Raw genomic sequence first — 22943 nt, forward strand, 5'->3', positions numbered from 1 at the left:
AGGGCTGACGTTTCCTCCACGTATGTGTGCGTCCATCTTCCCCAGCAGGGCAGGCACTTCCCAGGAAAGGGACTGCCCCCTGAGCCTAGGGACTGCCCCCGATCAGACCAGACCCTTTCCTGGCAAGAAGCTCTTGCTTCCCTGAGAGGAGCTTTCCCTTCCCCTCCCTGGGTCCCAGCAGTCCTCAGAGCTCAGCAGGACCCAGGGCACAGGGTCAGGGCGCTGGATGCAGTGCGGTGAGGGGCAGGCGAAGCTGACAAGAGGGAGAGCCAGGAGCTGTCTCAGGGAGAACAGGAGTGCGGGCCCCAAGCTCAGCCAGAGCCTTGACCTTCAGGCCGCGATGCCAGACCCCACCTCCCCAGCCCCGTCGCCAGGACACTCACCCCATGTTCACCGAGAGCAGGGGGATGACGTCGGTGCGGTCGGGGTACTGGTAGAGGATCCCGTTGCTGCAGGGACACACATGGCAGGGCTGAGGCCTGTCCCAGCTTGGGACCAGGTGGAGCCCAGATCCCGGGGACTCCCACAGGCTGGAGCCTTGAACCCGAGGCCAAGGAGCAGGGGGCTGTCTTCTGTGGCGGGGAGGGTGAAGAAAGGACTGCAGAGGGACAGCAACCTGGGAGCTCGGGGCAGCCCTGCCCAGGTCTTTGCCTGCAGCCCTCCAGGCGGGCTGCTTTGGGGTGGCCGGGGTGGGAGCCCGGGGTGGCCCCCAGGAGGCTGGCTTTACAGAGAAGCTCTAATATCCTGGGTATGTCTCCTCCTAAGCCCTGTGGGAAGGGAGTTTCCCCCTCGGTCCCCTTCAGTGACTTGCTGCGAAGGCTCCCACCTGAGCACCACGAAGCAGGTCTTCCAGAGCTCCTTGCCCAGGTAGGAGGTGCCCGCCTTGTAATGCAGCATGCCCTCCTTGGTGATGGTGCCCTCGGGGGGTGAGCAGTGGCAGGGGACGGGGCCCAGGGACTCGTCAGTGGGGTCCTCCCAGTGCACCAGCCCATAGAAGCGCACGGTCACAGCGGCTGCCTGGGGCGGGGGGTGGGGGGGCAGTAGACAGCGGTGAGGTCCCGGCCAGCACCAGGGGGGCCACTGAGAGCAAGGACACGCCCCAGGCCCAGGCCCTCGGCCCCTGCCCCCGCCTCCCCAGCTTCTTACCTCACACTTAGATTCCTGGGCCACGAACTTGGCCAGTGCCAGCTTCTCCATGGTGGCATCGGTCAGGATGCTGGGGTACGGGGGTTCCCGACAGCCTTTGATCATGGCCGACTTCAAAGAAGCCAAGAAGAACCTGCACGGGGAGTGGGCTTTGCCGTCAGAGGCACGTGCCCCCTGCCCTGCTGGGCTCACAGACACTTGGGGGAGGGACCTGGCTGGAACCAGAGCTCAGGGCAGCTGGTGGGGCAGTGATGGGACCGCAGGCCACGGTCACCCAGTGGCGACTTAGAAAAGGTCCTACCCATTCCCAATGGCCAAGGGGCCTTGGGTTCTGACAGCGAGGGGAGACTGGCAGGGGCTGCAGGGACTGGAACACCAGTGCCATCTGGCTGCATGCAGGCTCCGTGTGGAGGCCTGGGGTGCTGCGGCCCAGCAGCCAGGCTATGCTTTCTTCCTGCTGAAACTCATGCCACCCCTTCCTCTCTGCAGTCACCTGGGTTGACCACGAATCAACCAGTCGGCATGTCTATTTCCTTGCCTCTCTGACCAGACCGCAGGGTCCAGAGGGAATATACCTCTGTCCCCACTTCTTCCTATGCCACTTCCCACCCTCTGCCTGAGGGCGGGAGTCCAGGGCAGGGCCACCCCAGTGGCCGAGGCCGATCCTCCAGCTCCGCGGAGGGCGGGTGTCACTCACTCAGCCAGAGCCGCGTCGGCCGTGTCCAGCAGAAACTGCTTCCTGCGGTTGGTGCACACCAGCCTCACCGCCTGCTGGTCCAGGCCCACCTGCCAGAGACCACACTCCCATGCACACGGGCCTGGCCGCTGCCAGAAGAGCAGCCACAGCCAGACTGAGGGCCAGGCAGGGGGCGGGGAGGACGCGCACCCTGGGGTCGCCACGAGGTAAAGCTCCGGAGGCCTGGGACCCTGGCCCGAGTTAGGGAGGGACGGACGGAGAGGCACCCTCAAGCTCGGCTCCTACCCCCAGCACCATGGACAGAAGCTGCTCGGAGAGAGGAGCTGGCGCCCAACCCCGGGGCTGAGGCAGGGGCGTGCTCTGCTCTGTGTATGGCTGGGCCTACAGCAAACAGCAGCTGCAGAGCCTGGACTCACCGACACGTAGTCAAGCTCGTTGTACGAAACGGCCTCTTCCACCAGGTATGGCTTCTCTGTGGCCCCTGAGAGAGGAAATGCCAATGCTTATTACCCACAGCGGCCTCTCTTCCCTCCCCTGCCCGTCTTCTAAGACCTGGCCCCTCTCTCCAGGAGACCCGCCTGGCCCCGGGATCTGAGATGATGACAACATGGGTGCGGATGGCGAGAAGGCCCGGGCTCATGTCTTGGGGCTGCTGGGCCTGCTGGCAACACCTTCTGTGGAGTGTATTTTCATCGCCACACGCCAGGCTGCTGAGGGACACCTGGGGCGTGGGGGGCTTGGGGAAGGGGGCGCAGGCACCTTTCCGGAGCAGGTAGACATAGCAGTCTGTGAGCAGCACGTACAGCAGCTGCAGGGTGCCCTCCATGTGCCCCGTGCTCATGCGGATCATCTGCGGGGGAGGCAGAAACCGGTCGGGCACGGTGGCTCCTGCCCGCCAGCCCCGGGCAGCGCGTCTCCCCTTCTGACTGCTCGGTGGCCCACCCCGCCCTGCCCGGGCTGTGCTGGGACTTACTTTGAAGAGCTGCTCTTCGTTTTCTCGAAACACATGGATCATCAGCAGGAGTAAGTGATTGTTGTCTACTCTGTGAGAGGAGCAAGTGTGGGGAGGGCGCGGTGTCAGGCTGGGGCAGGGGCAAGAGAGGTGAAACGGGCACAGAGAGGAGATACATGTACAGAGAGTTGGCACAGGCACCCAGAGGCAGTGCGGGCACCCAGAGGGCACATAGGCACCCAGAGACGGTGCAGATACCAACAGGGCGTAGAGGCACCCACAGGTGGTGTAGGTACCAAAAGGGCTTATAGGCACCCAGAGGGCATATAGGCACCCAGAGGTGGTGTAGGTATCAGAGGTCGTAGAGGCACCCAGAGGCGGTGCCCCCAGAGGCGGTGCCCCCAGAGGCGGTGCAGCTGTCGTGGCTCTGTCCCCAACCAGGAGCCAAATGAAGGAGGGGAGGACCATACCCCTCCTACCTCCCAGCCCAGGCTGGGTCTCCCGGGAGTTATGCTTATTAGTTTATTGGAAGGACAGACCCCAGGGCCCCTGCTTCAAGGACTGGGAGTGTCTCTCACCAGCACACACAGCCTTGCTCACCTGAACTCAGCAGAGTGGGACATCTCAGAAGGGCTCCCCTGCCCCTCCTCCACCCCAGAGTCCTCGGCGCTGCTCAGACATGGGCTGGGCTGGTCTCGCTTGAGCTGACAAAGAGCCTCCTGGGTCCCAGACTCTGGCTCAGGCCCAGGCCCCTCCTTGACGGGGGGCACCTGGGTCTCCGGTGCCTGGGCCTCTGGCTCCTGAGCCTCCCCCAGGGTGGCCCCTAGAGGCGGAGGCGCCTCTCCCTCTCCTCCTCCTCCTCCCTCTTCTTCTTGGCCAGCAGCCGCAGGGCCACCAGGAACATGCAGCGGTTGGCTAGGCCCTGCAGGGTCATGGTGGCCGCCACCTGATGTAACAGTGCTTGGACTCTCGACGGTAAAGCGGTAGAAGTCCATTGGGGCCGGAAGCCCCTCACTAAAGTCACAAAACGGCGGTCTCTCCGGGGTGTCCCCCGGAGAGCCGGTCCGAAAGGGCTGGTCTGGGGGCTCGACGTGGGAGCACCAGGTGCGCGGGTCCAGCTGCCCGTTGAGCTGGTCGATGACTTTACTCAGGGGCTGCCCCACGCGCTCCATAGAGGTGTCCTTCATTTCAGGGATGAGCAGGCCCATCTGGCTGGGCTCTGAGCGCTCGCTGCTCTCAGCGGCGCTGCTGGGCCCCTCTCCCTTCTCCTGGGGGGAAGCCAAGGTGGTGTCTGGTGAGCCCCGCCCAAGGCCTGGGCTGCTGACCCGGCTGTCGCCATCCCCCCTCCTGGCACCCGTGTGCTGGGCGGAGGCTGGGCGAAGGGGACTGGCTTCCTCATCTGATCTGGTCTTCTTCTTTTTGCCAGTTTTCTTTTTCTTAGTGACCCTGGGAGAGAGGCGAGGGGAGAAATTAGCCTCTGAGCACCAGGCACGCAGGGACATGGATGGGTGGGGCCAAAAGAGGTGATCCTGGGTGTGTGACCTCTGAGGGCATGGCCAGAGCTTCAGTGGTCCCGGGCAGTGCTGGGTGCAGGGTCCTGGCTGGGGGCAGCAGCGGCTGGGCCCCTGAGGTCTCCCCCATGGCTGGCAGGGGCAGGGACCAGCCCGAGGAGGCACAGATGGCAGCAGCCAGAGGCCCCTGAGCAGGTCCTGCAGTGCAGCTAGCTGCGTTCTAGGGAACAACAGGCCATGGTTGGTCAGGCCAATGGTCCCTCTACTCAGCCCTTCCCTTAGGACATGGGCCATGGCCCCTGCGCTGGCCTCACTTCCCATCACGGACATTCAACCAGAAATGGACTCAAAGTCTTTGGGTTCAAACTCCTGGCACCCACTTTTCGGTCCCACGTTGGCTGCGTGGGCCTGGCTAAGGGACCCTGGGTCTGAGCGGCTCAAGCTGCTCTGGACTCGGACCAGCCAGTGCCTCTGCCTTCCGGGCCTGCTATTCCTCTTGCTCAAGGCACCAGCAAGGGAAGAGGGGGTACTTCGCCTCCAGGAAGACACCCAGCTGCCTGCCTGGACTGAAGAGGGATGCTCACCCCCTCCCCGCTGACCTGATGACCTCGAGCTCCGTGCCGGCGTCCAGCAGCTCCGAGGGGTGCGGCTCCCTCCCCTGAGAGGCCGTGTGCACAGGGGTGGTGTCGGAGGAGGAGACGGCCTCTGCCTGCTCCTCATTGAAGGGGTTGTGGCGCTGGGTGGGACTCTTGGTGGAAGCCTTGCTGCTGGTCAGGTCGGAGGCAGTGGAGCGGGGCCCACTGACGGTGTCTGTGAGGTCCCCATCTGCGAGGAGGAAGAGCAGCAAGCAGGACACCGCCCGTCAGACACCCTCTGGGGCCCCCAAAGCAGCCTTTCCTCATGCGGAGGGCGGGCGAGTTCCTCCCAGGGAAATCTGATGGGGTGGCCCCGTTTCAAGCGTAGAAACCCAGACCCAACAGGACACGGGATCTGTGCTTTCAGGGCAACTTAGAAGGACCACCATCACCACCACCACCACCATCACCAGAAGCAGGAGCCCTTGAGAGCCACGGCAACGTGGCCAAATTGGAGGTAAGAGCTCCAAGCTGAAGCCCCCGGGTGGTGACCTCGGTGCCCACAGAGGAGCGGGCCGCACGCCTCTCAGTCTAACCCTCCCTCAGCGGAGGCTAGAGGGGTGCCCGCAGCCTCTTCAGCGCCACAAGGCACTGGGAGGACTGAGATACCCCAAGTCCTCTGAGGGCCCCCCACAGAGGCAGATAAGAAGGAACAAGAGAGGACAGAGATCAGAGACCATGAGGGTGCAGAGTGAAGGGCAAAGGCTGAGGGGTGAGGAGCAGGGGGAAGGGCAGAGAGAAGGAGCCAGAGCACAGGAGGGAGGAGATGTGAAGGGGACAGAAACGTGGGCTGCGTGGCTGCCCCCACAGATGCCTCGTGGGCCCTTCAGTGGCTGCCTCTCTCCCTGACGACCCACATGCTCCAGGGGCAGGACCGGGGGCCCCTGTAAGGGGGGTGCTGAGAACTCCCTTTCATTCCAGCCTCAGCTGGCATACGGGTCCACTGTCACCCACCTCCACCCCGGGGAGAAGACGGGTGGGGACGCTGCTGCCCCTCCAGAGCGGACCTGGTTACCCCTCCCCCCCGCCCCAATCCATCCGGGTCACCAGAACAGGACCGAGAGGAAAAGCACACGGGACATTTATCTGGTGGCAGATGGGAGCTGCCCAAGCAGAGGCCGAGGCCTGGCTGGGGGAACAGCCTGGGTGAAGGTTAATGGCAGGGACACAGGCCGTTCACGCTCCATTAGCCACCTTGTACAGCTTGTACACCTCTTACTGGCCATTATCTGCCCCGGAGACGGGCAAGCATGCTGCCCACCCTCAGCCTCACCCGAAGGGCCTGGCGGCCGTCAGCTTCCTAGTGGTTCTCGGGACCGCTGGCAGCTGCCTGCTGACACAGCACGCCATCCGTATTTTTCAAAAAGTACATTGTCTTTTAATATAAGGGCAAAGGAGGCAGCTAAAAGCAATTGCCAGCCCTGCCAGAAAAAAACACCAGCAATAGCCTGGCAGGTGTGGCTCACTGGTTGAGCATTGACCCATGAACCAGGAGGTCACGGTTGGATTCACGGTCAGGGCACATGCCTGGGTTGTGGCTTGATCCCCAGTAGGGGGTGTGCAGGAGGAAGCTGATCAGTGATTCTCTCTCATCATTGATGTTTCTCTCCCCATCCATGAAATCAGTAAAAATATATTAAAAACCCCAAAACCACCAGCAATAGATGAGAGTTTCTCCTGACGTCCTGGGACCACAGCGCCCTAGTTCTCAATGCAGAAAACCTTGCCCTTCGGTCTCAGAGAAGGTTCCTGCAAAGCCCCGCGTCTTGTCCCAGGCCTGGGGACCTGCAGCTGCTCCTGGGAGGAGCCCGAGAGGTGAGTGAGCAGACCACCGGACGTGGTGGGTGTCAAGGCTGGGGTACCTCCAATCCTGTAAATGAGCCAAGGACCATGGGACAGCCGCCCAGTCCCCACCCCGGGGCCCACAGGGCGCTCTGCAGGGCCCTGCTCGTCAAGCATTGCAACAGGCAACAAGTAGCAGGTCAGGAGGGTTAGCGGTTAGAACCAGAGGGGAAATGTCGGTGCCCAGCGCGCCTGCTGCAGGGAGAGAGGCTGAGAGGACAGGTGCTGTCAGGATGGAATTCTGGACTTCACGCTACTCTTAGCTGCGAGGTGGGACTCTGATGCTACGCTCCTGGCCAGGTGACAGGATTTACTGTTCCCAGTGCCACCTTATTTCCCTCGGACTTCAGCGGTTTCATCCGCACGTGACTGGGGCAAAGGTCATCTGTCATCCATTACTCAGGGATCACGGCTCTCATAATGAGGGGCCAGCTCGGGAGCAGTGGGAGGGCGCCTGTCCCTCCCCTTCAGAGGCTGCCCCCACCCCACCCTGGATGGAAGTGACCCACAGGGCAAGGGGTCTCTCACACGGGGCCTGGTTATGGCCTCAGATTTAAAGAGGACGCGTTAACGTCAGGAACATGCCCTGTGCTCTGAGCAATCACGGAACTGAACGTAAAGAATAGCTTCACAAATTCTCACAAGCCCAGAAGTGGGGCCCCGTCCCCGCCCAGCCGGAAAACGCCTGAGTATTACTGCCACCTAGTGGACACGGTGGGAGGGTGGGCTGAGTGAGTGTATTTTAATCTGCCTTGAAATTTCAGAGAATCTCTCCATCGGAAGGTTCATCTGTATGGTATGTGGGCAATTTCCCTCAATCTCCTTCAAAAATGTCCGAGAGGAAGCCATTAAGAACGGACTGAAGGAATCAAGCCTCTGCCTTTGCTTCTTGATGCTTCTGACACAGGAATGCATCTGACCTACAGGAATTTACAACCTACACGCTCCACGGCATCTCCTTCTAGAACGAATCTGCACTCACGGGGTCAGGCCCCAGTGCGTGCCCAAGGCCGGCAGTTCCCCAGGCACATCCGGTGCATGGAGTGGCACCATCTGTGTGTCCCTGAAGCAGTCACGTGACCCCACAAGGCCACGGCCCAGCCCGCAGGCAGGAGTCCTGCCTTGGGAGGAGGCGTTGGCCTGGGGCTAGAGGTGGAGCTCTCCTCCTGCAGAATTCCATCTATCAGGACACCAGGCTGGGCTTTAGTACGATCACTGACATGATTATTGTAAGTATCGAGCTGATTTTGAGTCATGCAGCAAGCTTGGCATGGAAACGAGGGTAAGAGCGGACTCTGCCCACCTTCCCAGTCTGTGCTGGGTACAGACGGCACTGCTGGAAACACATCTCCAAAATCATAATCTACAAAAACGGGGACAAAACTGACCATTAGAAACAGGAAGTGGAAGGACAGGGCGGGTGGGGGCAACAGGGCGGGGACATGGGAGACAACAAGAGGAAAAGTTAGACTTTCTACATTTTATCTCACAGCCAACCTCAGGGGACTTACTCGGACCCCAGTGGCCTCTGACCAGCGGGGAAGACTTCGGGGGCCGGGGACCTGGTTCCAGCAGAGAAGGGGGGCCCACGTGCTCCTGACCGTCTTTTCTATCCTGAGCCTGCCTTCCCTCCGCACCAGCCGCTGAGACAAGGGGGGCTGCTCCTTTGGGCGCCCCTCTGCCTTCTCTGAGGCAGCCCGTGAGCCCTACCCTCCGTCCACTTGTACAAGGAGCAATGCAAGTCTTGCTAACAGCAAGTCAGCCAGTAGCTGCCCTCTCCCTGGCACGCATGGCTCATGGCACAATTAGAAATAAAGAAAAGGGTCAAGGCCTCAATGCTAATGCAATTCTAGGGAGTCCAGGGGCTGGATGTGGGCTTGGATCCCCCTCCCTGGGGGTGAGGAAACGGCCAGTTTTATAAATGAGCACAGTCCAGCCAGCGGGGCTCAGTGGTTGAGCATCGACCTATGAACCAGGAGGTCACGGTTCAATCCATGGTCAGGGCACATGCCCGGGTTGCGGGCTCGATCCCCAGTGAGAGGCAATGCGTCTCTCTCATCATTGTTGTTTTTATCTCTCTCTCCCTTCCTCTCTGAAATCAGTAAAAATATACTTTTTTAAAATAAATAAATAGCCGAAACCGGTTTGGCTCAGTGGATAGAGCGTCGGCCTGCGGACTGAGAGGTCCTGGGTTCGACTCCGGTCAGGGGCATGTACCTGGGTTGCGGGCACATCCCCAGTGGGAGATGTGCAGGAGGCGCCTGATGGATGTTTCTCTCTCATCGATGTTTCTGACTCTCTATCTCTCTCCCCTCCTCTCTGTAAAAAAATCAATAAAATATATTAAAAAAAATATATATATATATTAAAAATAAAATAAAATATGCATGAACACAGGCCCAAGGCCTGGAAGGAGCCGGGCTGTTTCGGTAAAGCTTTTGGATCAAGACAACACCATGACCCCCAGACGCAATGACCTTCCTTTTCAGCCTCTGATGCGATGGGTGCGGTCCTCGCGGACACGCTAACAAGTGCGGGAGGGACTCCTGAGAAATGCTGGCAGGTTTCCCCTAAGCTTTGCATCCACCTGCTTTCTTCTCTTTCCAGTGGTTCCTTAGCCTCTTTCTGCCTAAAATCTGGGGTGGGCGCCCTCACCCCTGCGATGAGAGGAAGTCTCCTGGTCACAAGCTAATCCCTCCTCACTCGGAAAGCTGCCCGGGCCTGGGGCTACAGCCTTCTAGAAAAGGGTCTCACACCCCCAAGATCCGTCCCAAGACTGTTTCACTTTTTGTCTCCAGAGTCACTTTCTTAGCCTCCACAGGGGCTCGGAAGAAACGAGGATCTGAGAGATGCTGACCCTGTGTAACTTTCACTTCAGCCACTGGATCAGGACTAGGGACCAGGAGGAGCCGAGAGAGACGCCGCCCTGCCGGGCGCAAGGGGCTCTCGAATCGGTTTTAGCGCGGAGGCCTGGCTCCTGTCTGCCCGGCCACCTACCCTCACTGGACGGGGCGATCGCACTGTCATCCCACTCCAGGTTGGTGGAGGTGACGGAGTTGAAGGAGTTGAGGGACAGGCTGTCGGAGCCGTGGGCCGAGCTGGGAAGGCGGTCCTCGAAGTCCAGCAGGTGCTGAGGCTTGTAGTAGTCGGGCATGTAGGGGGCCAGGTCTAAGTAGGGGGCGTCCTGAGGCAAGAGGAGAAAGACAGGTCTGGGGCCGGGTTCGAGAGCCACGGGCCTGCCTGTCACACCCTCCCCCGTGCTAACTACAGAAACGAGCTGCTAAGGAGTGATGCGATGGGTGTGGCGCTGAGAGCCGGACCCGAGGCCCACAGAGAGGACAGGACCAGCGAGGCCTTCTAGCCCGTCTCTGACCTCTCACTGTTCGAATTGCTCGTTTCCCCTAATTCCTCCTCCTCTTCAGTCTGTGCCGCCCGGGCAGGGACCCAGGAAGGGGATTGGATTCGGACGGGGCAGCTGCGTCCGAGGTGCCATGGGCCCCTTCAGCTCGATCTGGGCCGGCACCGAACGTCTCTAGTGTGTGAATGTAGGAGAGAGGCTGAGAGCCAGAGCCGGTGGCAATTCCAGGACCCCAGGAGGCATAGGGGTGCGTTGGCCTTGTCCCCCTCAAACACTCATGTCCTAACCATCCAGGCAGCGTGGCTCTTCTCCCAGGAGGAACAGAGATGGAAGGAGTCAGCCAAACCAGGATATCTGGCCTCAGGCCAAGAGAGAATCACACCCTTCCTCTCACTCCCAAGTGCCGACCCTGACCGCCCTCACCTGCATAAACACGGCGTGGCTCAGGCCCGGTCACACCTGGAGACTCCCCAGAATGGATACCACGTGCCCACCCACCCACTCCTCTGCCCCGAGAGCGGGGAGAGCCACGGGGTCTCACCAGGTCCAGGTCGAAGCGGATGAACTCCAGCCCAGACACCAAGGTCAGGAAGAGAGTCAGGTGGTCGTGGCTGCAGACCAGGGCATTCCTGTGAGGCACGGAGGGGACGGTGGTGGTGCTGGGCTGGGGTCCAGCTCGCCCTCCCTCGCCAACAAGCCCGCTGTGTTGAAATGCGACATGTGACACCCCTCTCCCTGAGGGCACCTGGCTGGAGGCAGCTTCACCCACCCCTTCCCAGCCTCTCCTGCTGGGTTTGGGCCACACGGCAAGTTCCCGCCAGTGTCTTCAGATCCGGGGCCTGTGGCGTAAGGCCCAGCTGGCTCGCAGCAGCTGCTATAAATACTCGGATCCTGCAGCGACCCCAGCAAAGGTTGCACACTCTAGTCTGGTCTGAGGCCCGGGGAGAGGATCAGGCGGGGGCAGAGCACCAAACACAGGAGCCCAGCCGGAGCCCTGAGCTCCTGGCACCAGCCGCACAGGCCGGGCTCGGAGGGCCCTGTGGCCGGCACTGACGTGTCCTCAGCAGGCAGTGCCAGGCCGGGCCTCTGAGGGGGCATACCACGGTGTCTGCATGTGGCAAGAGCCTGTGGGACGAGGTGCCAGGGCAGCTCGGGGGCTGCGGGGACAGACCGCGCACTCACTTGACGTAGTACTTGTGCAGCAGGCCCAGGTTCTCCTGGAACAGCCGCAGGTAGCTCTCCAGAGAGTTCTCGTTGAGGGCCAGGTACAGCCAGGCCCGGCCTGCAAACAAGGGCAGGAGTCACTGGGAGGAAGGTCTGCCAGGGCGCAGGGCGTGTGCCGGGCCTGGGCAGGGAGGAGAGACCGTACGGGGGAGGGGACCACGCATGCCAACAGCCTCGCTTCCTCCTGGAGGGCCACGGCCCTGAAATCTTTATTTTCCCTGTGAGCCCATAGCTTGTGGCTGCCCAGGAAGCTGGACAAAGAGGGCAGATTTTAAACTCCAGGGGGTTGATAAAGGCAAGGATTCTGCACGACCCTGCAGGCTAACACTGATCCTCATCAAGGAGGGAAGCGAGACCCATTATGTGCTCGGCTGGGGTTCTCTTCAGTATCCCACTCTCCTTCACCCTGTCCTCAACGCTCCCACAGACTGCCGTTCGCAGGGAGGAGGGGCCTCTGGAGGGCACTGGCATTGGGGGTCCCACTGCCTCTGGACATCACACGGGAACTGGCTCCCGGGGCGGACCAGGAGGCCGCACCTAAGCCCCGAGCCCCCCACAGGGAGAGCGGAGCTGGCCCTTCCCAGCATCCACCTGCACTACTCACTGCGCCCCAGGTTGGTGGTCACGTGCTGCAGCACCTCGATCTGCTTGATGGCCTCTCTGCGGGTGAAGTGCAGCACGAGCACCCAGTAGCCAGAGGAGAGGTCCTGCAGCCTGAGGAGAGGACAGGAGCTGCTGTCCCTGGGCAGGGCTCCCGGGGAAGGTGCCGGCAGCGGGCCCACCAGCTGCGTCCGTCGTGAGCTCAAGGCCAAGAGCCATGGTTTCCCGGCAGGACCCACAGGCGCCGTGCCTCCCCATTTCACCTCCTCCTTCTCCCCCCTTCGTGTGCCTGCTCAGAGACAATTTACCCGGATAACCACGGACCGCCTGCGGCCCACTGAGCGAGACACATTTCTCCCCGCCAAGGGAAGGGAGCAACAGAAGGCGGACAAGGCCGGGACTTCTCTCCGGAGGCCGCGCATGGCCCGGCCGTGCCCTGTGCCGCCCGCTTACCCGTACAGCAGGGCGTGGTCCAAGTGCTCACACAGGCGCTGCAGCACCTTGTCGTGGTTCCGGATGGCAGGCGTCTCATCTTCACACGCCGCGAAGTAGCTCTGCAACTGAAGGGGAACAGCCACCTTAGATCGGAGATGGAGACAGAGGAGGCCACAGGAGCCCGGGAACCGGGAAGGTGGCTGAGAAAACCAGTCGAATGGCGTCCTCGTGGGGACGGAGCGGGGGTCCGCCTCCCTCTGCCTGCACTGCTGCCCGCCCTGCACTGCAGGGTCCAGAGACCAAGGCTGTGTCCTTGCAGCTCAGGCCCTCAGGCTCTGCCAGGTGCTTTGCATGCGGAGGTCTCAGGTGGTACCAGGGTCCGAGCCTGGGTCACCGAGCTACACAGCCCCAGGGTTGCTAGTTAGAATGTTATTACCCACTTAAACGAACCCCCGTGCCCAGTGTAAATGCCCACCCCCCTGGATTGTGCCACACAAAGGCCTTGCTCCAAGCTGCTCCTCTGGAAAAGCTAAGGGCTGATGGGCTGGGGCACTGGCTGCCACGGTCTCCATGCCAGTCTCTGGCAAGGATCTGCCTGAGGAGCCTGACGAGGCTGGACACGGACCCGGGAACATGCCAGGCTCATGGCAAGCCCTACACCAAGGAGGACACTGTCCTCAGGTGGACTGATACAAGATGTGGACAGCGGGCGGGACGAAGTGCAGCTCCAAGCAAACGCCACCCGGCTGGCGAAGGTGAGGGCAGCTCGACCCGCTTAGTGAAGGCGAAGAAAGCCCAGATATTTGTGGGGGCTTATTTATTTATTTATTTTTAATTTGTGGGTTTTAAAAAAAGTCTTTATTGACTTTTAGAGAGAAAGCAAGGGAGAGGGAGAGAGAGAAACATCGATGAAAGAGAAACAGCATTGATCAGATGCCTCCTGCCTGCCCCCTACTGGGGATTGAGCCTGTAACCTGGGCATGTGCCCTGACCGGGAATCGAACCAGCGACCTCTTGGTTCACGGGCTGACGCTCAACCACTGAGCCACGCCGGCCGGGCGAAAGCCCAGATGTTTGGACTGAGTTCTCTGCAACCAGTTAGGAGGCAGGAGCCCCTTTCAAAGAAAGCCCCAGGCGCCGTCTTTGCACCTTCATTTCAGCCGTTCCCTCGTCTGCTGTTGCCCTTGCCATGGCCTGAGGGGGAAGGACACGATGGAAGAGCACGTCCCTGTTCGCTCGGCTCAGGTTTAAGCTCTTGGCACTGGACAGACCTGCTCTCAAGTGTTTCTGAAGCCGCAGCGGAGGCGGCAGCAGGCGAGACGCATCAGCCACACCAGCAAGCACGCGCCCCTGGGGAGAGGCCCCATCCGGCCGCACCACAGAGACAGTCTCCCCAGCGGCCAAGTGGGCCGCAGGCCTGCGGGCCGGGGCAGGCTCGGTCCTTCGGGTCTGCCCTGCGTCCCGAGAGGCAGGCAAACTAAGCCCAGGAGGAGAGGTTTCCAGAACGGACAGGAAGAGCAGTGAGCCCGTGAAAACCACACGCCTCCCTGGCAGCAGCGGCCGAAAGTCTTCTGTGCACTTGACTACCGAGAACCACACCGCCAAGGTCCGCGGTTGTGTTTTTTGTTTTATTTTTTTTATTTCAAAATCCAAGGAGATCTGAGGTCAGGGGCTTAATGTTAGAGCCAGAAGCACCCTCAGAGATGAAGTGTGACTCCCTAAGTAAAAGAGCAAAACAGGCCTATCCATCTTCTTCGCTGTGAAAGTAGCCATGCCCACTCTCCCACTTGAAAACATGGACAAGTTTTAAATTTTTACTCATTTATGTTTAAACAGAGAAGGTGACTGAAGCCACCTTCACTATGATGTTTAGCTAAATGAGGGAGCCACGGCTAGAGCGCAGACTCCTTTCTCAGGTCAAGATACCTTAAAAAAATTATTCCTCCCCGGCCGGCATGGCTCAGTGGTTGGGTGCTGACCTATGAACCAGGCCACGGTTTGATTCCCAGTCAGGGCACGTGCCCGGGTGGCGGGCTCGATCCCCAGGGTGGGGCGTGCAGGAGGCAGCAGATCAGTGACTCTCTCTCAACATTGATGTTTCTGTCTCCTTCTCCCTTTCTCTCTGAAATAAATTAAAATATCTTCTTAAACAAAATTATTTCTGAGCCAGCTGCTGTCAGGCTGGGCTCAGGGGTGGGGGTGGTGCCAGAGGGGCCTGTCTGCTCCCCTGGCTCCTGGAAGTGCGCGGCCCAGGGACCCATGGAGGGAACCGCGGTGGGAACCGTGCCTTTGCTTGAGGGAAGGCGCTAGGACGCAGCCCAGCCCGTGCTGAGTGCTATTTTGGGAGCAGCAAAGGCCTTCCACTGACGAGTGTGGGTAAGCTATAAGCGCAACGATTTCCTTTTAATGCACATTTTAAATCAAGCCAACCACAGATGCTGGTGAAGTGCAGATTATTGTCTTTTCTACTAAAGCAAGAACAGACTCCTTGGCTCCTGCATTAGCATGGGCTGTGTCCTGGCGAAGCTCGGCATGTTTGATTCCACTAAAGTAGTCTCCTCACAGTAAAAAAAAAATTATTCTGGAAACAATATTTGCTCACCCTAAGAATGCGAGTGACATGGAAGTGGATATAAATATGAAAGCCGCCTGCTCCCTGTTCCTCACTGTCAACAGCTTGTGTGTGTGTGTGTCCTCCCAGCCCTTTCCCTGCATACACAGATTTTATTTAAAAAAAATATATTTTATTGATTTCAGAGAGGAAGGGAGAGGGAGAGAGAGATTAGAAACATCAATGATGAGAATCATTGATCAGCTGCCTCCTGCAAGCCCCCTACTGGGGATCGAGCCTGCAACCCGGGCATGTGCCATTGGCCGAAATTGAAGCCAGGGCCCCTTCAGTCTGCAGGCCGATGCTCTATCCACTGAGACAAACCAGCCAGGGCCATGCACAGATTTTAAAAAGTGAAATAGGATCATACTGTACTCACTGTTCTGAAAGCTGCTTTTTCTTAACAATACATCAGGTGTATATTTCCATATCACTACATCCACATCCACTGTGTTCTTGCTCATAGCCACACTGTATTCTATCTTGGGCGGCACCATGCTTTAACCATGGTTAGACATGGCTACTGGCTCCAATTCTCTGATATTGCACAAAATATTGCGACGAGCATGGGTGGATCCCTGTGTGGGTGATATGCCCGGTGAGTGCTCAGCGTGGAACTGCGCAGCTAAAGAACACGCACATTCACCATGTGGCTGGAGCCGGCCACTCGCCTGTCTAAAAGGTGGGTCAGTTTCCACACCGACCAAGCTGGCCAACACAGGATGGAATTAGTCTAATTTCTGCTGCTCCAATCGGTGAAAAACAGTGCTTAACTGCTTTAAATTGTGTCTCTCTGATAACTAATGCGGTTGGGCAGCTTTATTAGCCATTTGTATCTCACCTTTCTGTGAAGCGCCTATTTATAACCTCCCCAATCTCCTGGCTGCTGGGCTTTGCTTATCTGCTGCGGCTCTTTTTTTTTTTTTAAATATATTTTATTGATTTTTTTTACAGAGAGGAAGGGAGAGGGATAGAGAGTTAGAAACATTGATGAGAGAGAAACATCGATCAGCTGCCTCTTGCGGATCCCCTATTGGGGATGTGCCCGCAACCAAGGTACCAGAATCGAACCTGGGACCCTTGAGTCTGCAGGCTAAAGCTCTATCCACGGAGCCAAACCGGTTAGGGCGCGGCTCTTTTTTTTTTTTTTTTTAAATCATTATTGTTGAAAGTATTATATACGCCCCCTCTCCCCCCCATCTGCTGCAGCTCTTTATTCGTTAAGAATTTAACCCTGTTTGTTGCACTGTTTTCTGTTTTGGGGTGTGTTTTTGTTTGTTTGTTTTTTCCCAGTCTCAACAGACATTTAAACTTTGCTTTTGGTGTGTTTTTTCCTATTGAGAAATTTTAATTTTTTTATGTAGTCAAATCTGTCAATATTTTCCTCTATAGTTTCCCATTTCCCCCAGTTCTTCAGTTGCACTATTCACATTTCAAATGCTCAGAGACCACGTGTGGCTGGAGGGTACCCTGCTGGACGGAGCAGACACAGGCGTCCCATCACTGCAGAAAGCGCTGAACAGCATTGGTGTGGAGGAGCGAACGGTATAAAGTATGGAAAAGGCTCAGCACAGGTCCCGGTAAACAGCCAGTGCTCAACAGACATGAACCCAGATCATGAGGAATAATGAACTCATGGTCTTCGTCAAACTGATAAGACAGCACTTGGCTAAACGTAAGCTCAGGTAAGAAGACAGAAGGGGGCTCTGCTCTCAGGACTGATCTGCTCTCCGTTCACGAGCAGGTGGCTTCAAGGCCTGTCCTTCACCCGCTCTCACAGCAGGTTGATAAAGATTTCCCATGATCTCAGGGGACGAGGAGAGTCTGAATCAATGCTGCCACTCAGCAGAGTCCTAGAGAGGAGCAGGAAGAAGGGGGGGAACCCCTATGGACCAAGGTCAACAGCCCGAGCTCCTGCGTGGGGAGCTGGTCAGTGATGCATGACATCAAGGCAAACGGCAGAGTATTCAGCAGACGGCCACTCACTGCACCGGTCAGACCAGAGGCTCTGGAAAAGCAAGGAGGGGGAGGAGAGCAAGACGGAATGCATGAGGGCTCCTGAGCAACAGGAGGAATGGAATGAGCAGAATGAACACAACTCCGCCTGGAAGCACAATGACCACCTCTCTTCCAAATTACTCTGCGGCCACACACACCGCCTCCTGGCAGAGCTGACACCGGCTGGAATTACAACCATCACTTACTGAGCGCTTATTAGATGCACTAAGAAGGAGGCAGATGGTTAAGAGCGTGGATTCCGGGGTCGGACAACTTGGATTTGAATGTGGGCTCTGCTACTCACTCACTGTGACCGTGGGCAAGTTAGCTAACCTCTCCAAACTCGGTTCCCTCACCTGTAACATGGGCTTAGGAACAGGACCCTCCCCTAGGTTGCTGTGAGGGTTCAGATACTCCCTATGTCATAGCAAGTGCATGACACCTTGCAAACCCTTCCTAAATGTAGCAGCAATGATGACTCACGTTACAAAGACTATTTACTGTAGTCATCGCAGCACCCCCATAAAACAGGTCACAGAGCTAGTAAGTGGCAGAGCCTGATTTTAAATTGTTTTCACCTGTGCTGGGTTCAAGACCCCCCTAAATGAATAATATATATAAAATGTTAGAGTCTGCTCTAATATGCGGTAGGAGAAGCCAAGAGAGGCAGTCCCCTCTCGTACAGTCGCAGGAACTAAAAAGCGCCACGGCGGACGAGCTCTGTGTCCTCAGCTCTGCTTCTTGGAAGATGGAACAAGGGGAACAGCCAGCGCGGCATCTTTAAGAAGACACTTGGCCCCGCCGGTGTGGCTCAGCGGTTGAGCATCGACCTATGAACCAGGAGGTCGAAGTTCGATTCCCGGTCGGGGCGCATGCCCAGGTTGCGGGCTCGATCCCCAGTGTGGGGTGTGCAGGAGGCAGCCGATCGATTATTCTCTCTCATCATTGATGTTTCTGTCTCTCTCTCCCCCTCTCCCTTCCCCTCTGAAACCCATTCAAAATACATATGTATTTTTTAAAAGACAGCTTTCCCATTGCCCCTTCCCTCCTCTTGCCACACGAGGGCCTCTCACCAGGGTCCCAGGGCGGGTGTGTGTGGTTTGGCTAACGCAAGCCGCAGTGGCCCGGGGAGCAGCTCCCCCCTTCTGGGAAGAAGCCCATCCCGCCGCTCAGACTGCCAAGGAGTTCTGAGTGTTTCCTTCCGTCCAGAGAATTTCAGAGCAGGGGTCGGCGAACTGTGGCCAGTGGGTCCACTCCTATGCTTGTAAATAAAGTTTTATTGGCACACAGCCACGCCCACTGGTTCTGTATTTTCTTCAGCTGCTCTCGTGCCATGTGCCATGCGGGGAGGGGAGCAGAGGCAGCGGGTGCTGTATGGCCTGAGGAACTCACCTGTTTACTGCCGGCCTTTACACGTGAAGGAGGTTCCCAAAGGGGGGGACGAGCAGTCCGTCGGGACACACTCCCACAGAAAGGGAGGTCACAGAGGGAAGTGACAAAGGGGGGCCTGGGAACCTCTGCGAGAGCAACGTGAGCGCAGGGGGAGGGGCGAGAGCCTGGGGGGCTGCCGAGAAGGGACGGGGCTTACTCGGATCCTGCTTCCAGCACAGGAGGCATTTTTAAAGTGAGATCCATGAGGCCATTGGAACTTGAAAACTTCGCAGATATTTGATGGCACCGAGGAAGGATTAGCATTAAAATTCTAAAGGTGTGACTGTGGCGCTGGCTTAGGTGAGGAAAGCCCCTCATCTTTGAGCAGCGTTTACTGACGATGTGATGGGTGCCTCTGCTTCAAAACAGCGAAGGGAGGGGTTTCCGCAGACACAAGACAGTCGTGAGATGAGAAGAGCTGCCCGTGGACTTCTGTGAATTATGAAGTGTTGCCTTTTTGGTTAGGAGAGCGGGGCAGAGAGGAAGAATGGGGGAAGGAAGGAGAGGACCCTCTGAGCAGTTTGGCCGAAAAGATGGCAAGAAAATGGGGGTGGAGTGAAAGTGAAAAAGTCAAGTCCTTGGGAGGGAAAGACAGGATGGCCCCAATGCGAGCCCAGATTGGGGGGGGGGGAGGGCCCTGCTCTGAGTGGTGGTGGGAGCATGAAAAAGCTCTCAGCGGAGGAGTATCTAAAAATACGGAGGAGTATCTAAAAATACGCAAGGTCAGCCCTAGCTGGTTTGGCTCAGTGGATAGAGCATTAGCCTGCGGACTAAAGGGTCCCAGGTTCCATTCCAGTCAAGGGCACATGCCCGGGTTGCAGGCTCGATCCCCAGTAGGGAGCGTGCAGGAGGCAGCCGATCAATGATTCTCATCATTGATGGTTCTCTCTCCCTTCCTCTCTGAAATCATTAGAAATATACTTAAAAAATAAATAAAAATAAGCAAGGTCAGCTGAGGATGAAAAGGATTAAGACAAAGTAATAACAAGAAAAGAGCTGTGGTTCCCCTAACTCAGGCCTGTTCTCAGACCACACCCTGGGCTGGCCCAGCTGCTCCTCTCTCCCCGCTCTGATGCTCTGGGTGCGCTGGGGCACCAGGCGGGGAGCTGGCCCAGCCCACCCGACTCTCGGAGCCAGGAGGATGGTGCTCCCTGCCCGGCATGACTGTGCCAGACGCCGTGGCTGCGGGGAAATGTGGGTGACAGCTCCAGCCAGCCAGAAATGCCTGACTCAGAGCATGTTAATCAGGGCGAGTCCCACTCTGTGCTCTGAGCTGCCACCGCCTGGCCCTCTAGGTCCTCCTGTCTCTTACAGACACACAACCACAAATCAATTCCTAGTCCTAGGCTGGTACTAAGAAATCCTTCCAGAGTTCGTCCCTAATAGATAACCCAAGGCAGCGGTGACGGAGTGGAAGTGGCCACATGAAAATAAGACACTACAGGTGCCCTACTTTCTTCCTCCCTCTCGGCTGAGACTGCAGAGGCTGTGGGGCTTCCCAGTAAGATTCCAGATGGGAGGCCTGGAATCTAACTCTGCTACCTACTCAGCTGCACTGTGGGGCGCCCACGCACATTCGCGGAACAGGAGGGAAAGCCCCGCCCCAGCGCCGGGAGCGTCTGCACACAGGGCTGGAGAGACGAGACACGGGGCTGCAAAGGCGCCTGTCCGGACGGCCGACCACCGTGCGGCCAGTGCTGGGCCTCCTCCACCGCAGCTCAGTACCCAGAGGGCTCGGACCGCTGGGTGCTGCCGGGAGGCATCGCCAGGGAACAGAGCCTCCCTAGCGGCTCCATGCCATCGGATGTATTTAAACAACAGGCAGTTTAGAACAGCTGCAGCAGGCCAAGCCTAGGAGGTGGAAATCCAAAAGCAGAAAAGACCCCAAATGAAGGAAGGGTGAGCTGCCACCTGACCGGAAATCAGCTCTTTAAAAAAAAAAGAAACACACACATTTAATTGATTTCAGAGAGGAAGGAGGAGGAAGAGATAGAAACATAAATGGCCCAGCCGGCGTGGCTCAGTGGTTGAGCATCGACCTATGAACCAGGAGGTCACGGTTCGATTCCCAATCAGGGCACATGCCTGTTTGTGGGCTCCATCCCCAGCGCGGAGCATGCAGGAGGCAGCCGATCAATGATTCTCTCTTATCACTGATGTTTCTATCTCTCTCTCTCCCTCTCCCTTCCTCTCTGAAATCAATAAAAATATTTTTTAAAAAAAGAAAGAAGCCCAGCCGATGTGGCTCAGTGGTTGAGCGTTGACCTATGACCCAGGAGGCAGCCAATCAATGATTCTCTCTCATCTCTCATCGTTGATATTTCTATCTCTCTCTCTCCCTCTCCCTTCTTCTCTGAGATCAATAAAAAATATTAAAAAAAAGAAAGAAAAGAAAGAAACATAAGTGATGAGAGAGAATTATTGATCAGCTGCCTCCTGCATGGCCCCTACCTGGATGGAGCCCATGCTTCCTTCATTTTTTTTTTTGCTGTTGGATTTCCACCGCAGCTGGGCATGTGCCCTGATTGGGAATCGAACTATGATCTCTTGGTCCATAGGTCGATGCTCAACCACTGAGCCATACCGGCCGGGATGGAAGTCAGCGCTATTAAAAATTAAATCCATGATGGCCCTGTTACATGAGCTCAGCTCAAACGCAGAGCCACCCTGAGCTGCAGGACCCTCTAGGCCAGTGATGGCGAACCTTTTGAGCTCGGCGTGTCAGCATTTTGAAAAACCCTAACTTAACTCTGGTGCCATGTCACATATAGAAATTTTTGGTATTTGCAACCATAGTAAAACAAAGACTTATATTTTTGATATTTATTTTATATATTTAAATGCCATTTAACAAAGAAAAATCAACCAAAAAAATGAGTTCGCATGTCACCTCTGACACGCGTGTCATAGGTTCGCCATCACTGCTCTAGGCCAAGCATGTCAAACTCAAAGGCTAACATGGGCCAAATAAACAAGACATGCGGCTGTGAGTTTGACATGCTTGCTCTAGGCCACCCAATCCCCGAGGCTGCCTCCACGGGATGCTGCTGCGGGTGCACGGCCAGCCAGGGACGGGCCTGTGGGAAAGGCACCGCCTGCCTTGCCTTTGGGATTCTATTCAGACTGTGGCGACTGCGTGTGATACTACTGAGTACCTTTCCAGTTGGCATGTCCCCAAACCTTGATGCCTGGACTCCCTCAGGGAGCAGGACCCTAAGAGGGCCCACCCACGTCAGTGGCAGCGGCCGGAGGGTTGGTGTGGCTGGAGCTCCCCAATGTCCCCTTCAGGTGGCCACCACATCAACGGACACAAGTGAACAAATACATAAACAAATAAGGCGGGCAGGCTGGCGTCTCCCAGCAAAGCTTCTAAGAGCAATAGCACCTCTTTTCCACGATCTGAGGGCTAGAAGGCCAATGCCAACAGCGTTTCTGTGAAGATTCTCCACTGGAACCTAAGACAAGGCCGGGTGCTGGCCGGGCTGAAGAATTTCAGCATCTAAGAGCAGAAGAGCCCGTAGAAACCACTGAGTTGCTAAGCGGAGTTTCCGGGAGGAAACTCATTCAGTGAGAATGCCCTGAGCCACAGGGGTGTGAGCAGAGACAGGCTATCAGTGAATGGAACTCTGACTTCTCAAAGTGCTGAAAACCGGAGAATCGCTTAGCCCAGTGATGGCGAACCTTTTGAGCTCAGCATGTCAGCATTTTGAAAAACCCTAACTTAACTCTGGTGCCGTGTCACATATAGAAATTTTTGGTATTTGCAACCATAGTAAAACAAAGACTTATATTTTTGATATTTATTTTATATATTTAAATGCCATTTAATAAAGAAAAATCAACCAAAAAAATGAGTTTGCGTGTCATAGGTTCGCCATCATGGGCTTAGCCAGACCCGCATTTTGCAGGCAGGGAGACTGGGGCCCAGGGAGGTGAAAAGGCTTCTCACAGCTCCTGGCTTGGCCCCTGGGTCCTTCTGTTTCACTGCAGTCTTGGCCAGGTGTGCGCAGACGCCACAGAGGGAGCTCCCCTGCTTCCAGCCCACCTGGGGATGAAGCGAAGGCCAGGGCACCTGCTGGAACCATGTGCAGAGTGCTCATCCCACACCTTCCTGAGGCGGGCAGAGCAGTGGGCCCGTGGGCCATTCCCAGGGATCTGTAAAATGCCAGTGTCCTAATCGCTTTCTTCCTAGACAACGTGAGAGTGTCAGAGGCTTTGCCTGCTGGGTGCCCACTGCCCCACCAACCCAGGCAACCACAGCGCTCCTGACTTACTGTCCTAATTTTAAGATCCCTGAGATCCCACCCCATATTAGCCTGGAAGATATTTCACGCCCAGAGACAATCAATGACAGTAGATTATAGAACTAGAAATCTCAGAAACCACCCCTGCACGAGAGCCAATCAGAGGTCCTGGTCATGAAAAACACTGCCCTTCGGCCAATGCCCCTGCCCAGGATGGACTCATGCCCAGGCTGGGCGACATCCTGGGGCTGGCTGGCAC

At 57.1% G+C, this 22943-nt stretch overlaps 1 protein-coding gene across 2 annotated transcripts in view; it reads right to left on the minus strand.

Moving 5' to 3' along the window:
- The window catches only part of PLEKHM2 (pleckstrin homology and RUN domain containing M2), a 35525-nt gene that overhangs the window by 2578 nt on the left and 10004 nt on the right, over window positions 1-22943 (minus strand). The window contains exons 2-16 of one of the 2 annotated variants that reach the window (XM_081085930.1): window positions 12419-12525; window positions 11970-12079; window positions 11324-11423; window positions 10683-10770; window positions 9781-9967; window positions 8087-8146; window positions 4906-5131; window positions 3396-4241; window positions 2817-2886; window positions 2603-2693; window positions 2260-2324; window positions 1844-1932; window positions 1147-1279; window positions 827-1017; window positions 384-449 (exon numbers count right to left, since the gene is read on the minus strand). In XM_081085930.1, coding sequence (XP_080942056.1) covers window positions 384-449; window positions 827-1017; window positions 1147-1279; window positions 1844-1932; window positions 2260-2324; window positions 2603-2693; window positions 2817-2886; window positions 3396-4241; window positions 4906-5131; window positions 8087-8146; window positions 9781-9967; window positions 10683-10770; window positions 11324-11423; window positions 11970-12079; window positions 12419-12525 — 2429 coding nt within the window. The remainder of the gene's footprint in view (window positions 1-383; window positions 450-826; window positions 1018-1146; window positions 1280-1843; window positions 1933-2259; window positions 2325-2602; window positions 2694-2816; window positions 2887-3395; window positions 4242-4905; window positions 5132-8086; window positions 8147-9780; window positions 9968-10682; window positions 10771-11323; window positions 11424-11969; window positions 12080-12418; window positions 12526-22943) is intronic. The other variant, XM_081085931.1, reaches the window with a different exon arrangement.

Source organism: Myotis nattereri (assembly GCF_964212035.1).
Source record: "Myotis nattereri genome assembly, chromosome: 3".
Taxonomy (NCBI): Eukaryota; Metazoa; Chordata; class Mammalia; order Chiroptera; family Vespertilionidae; genus Myotis; species Myotis nattereri.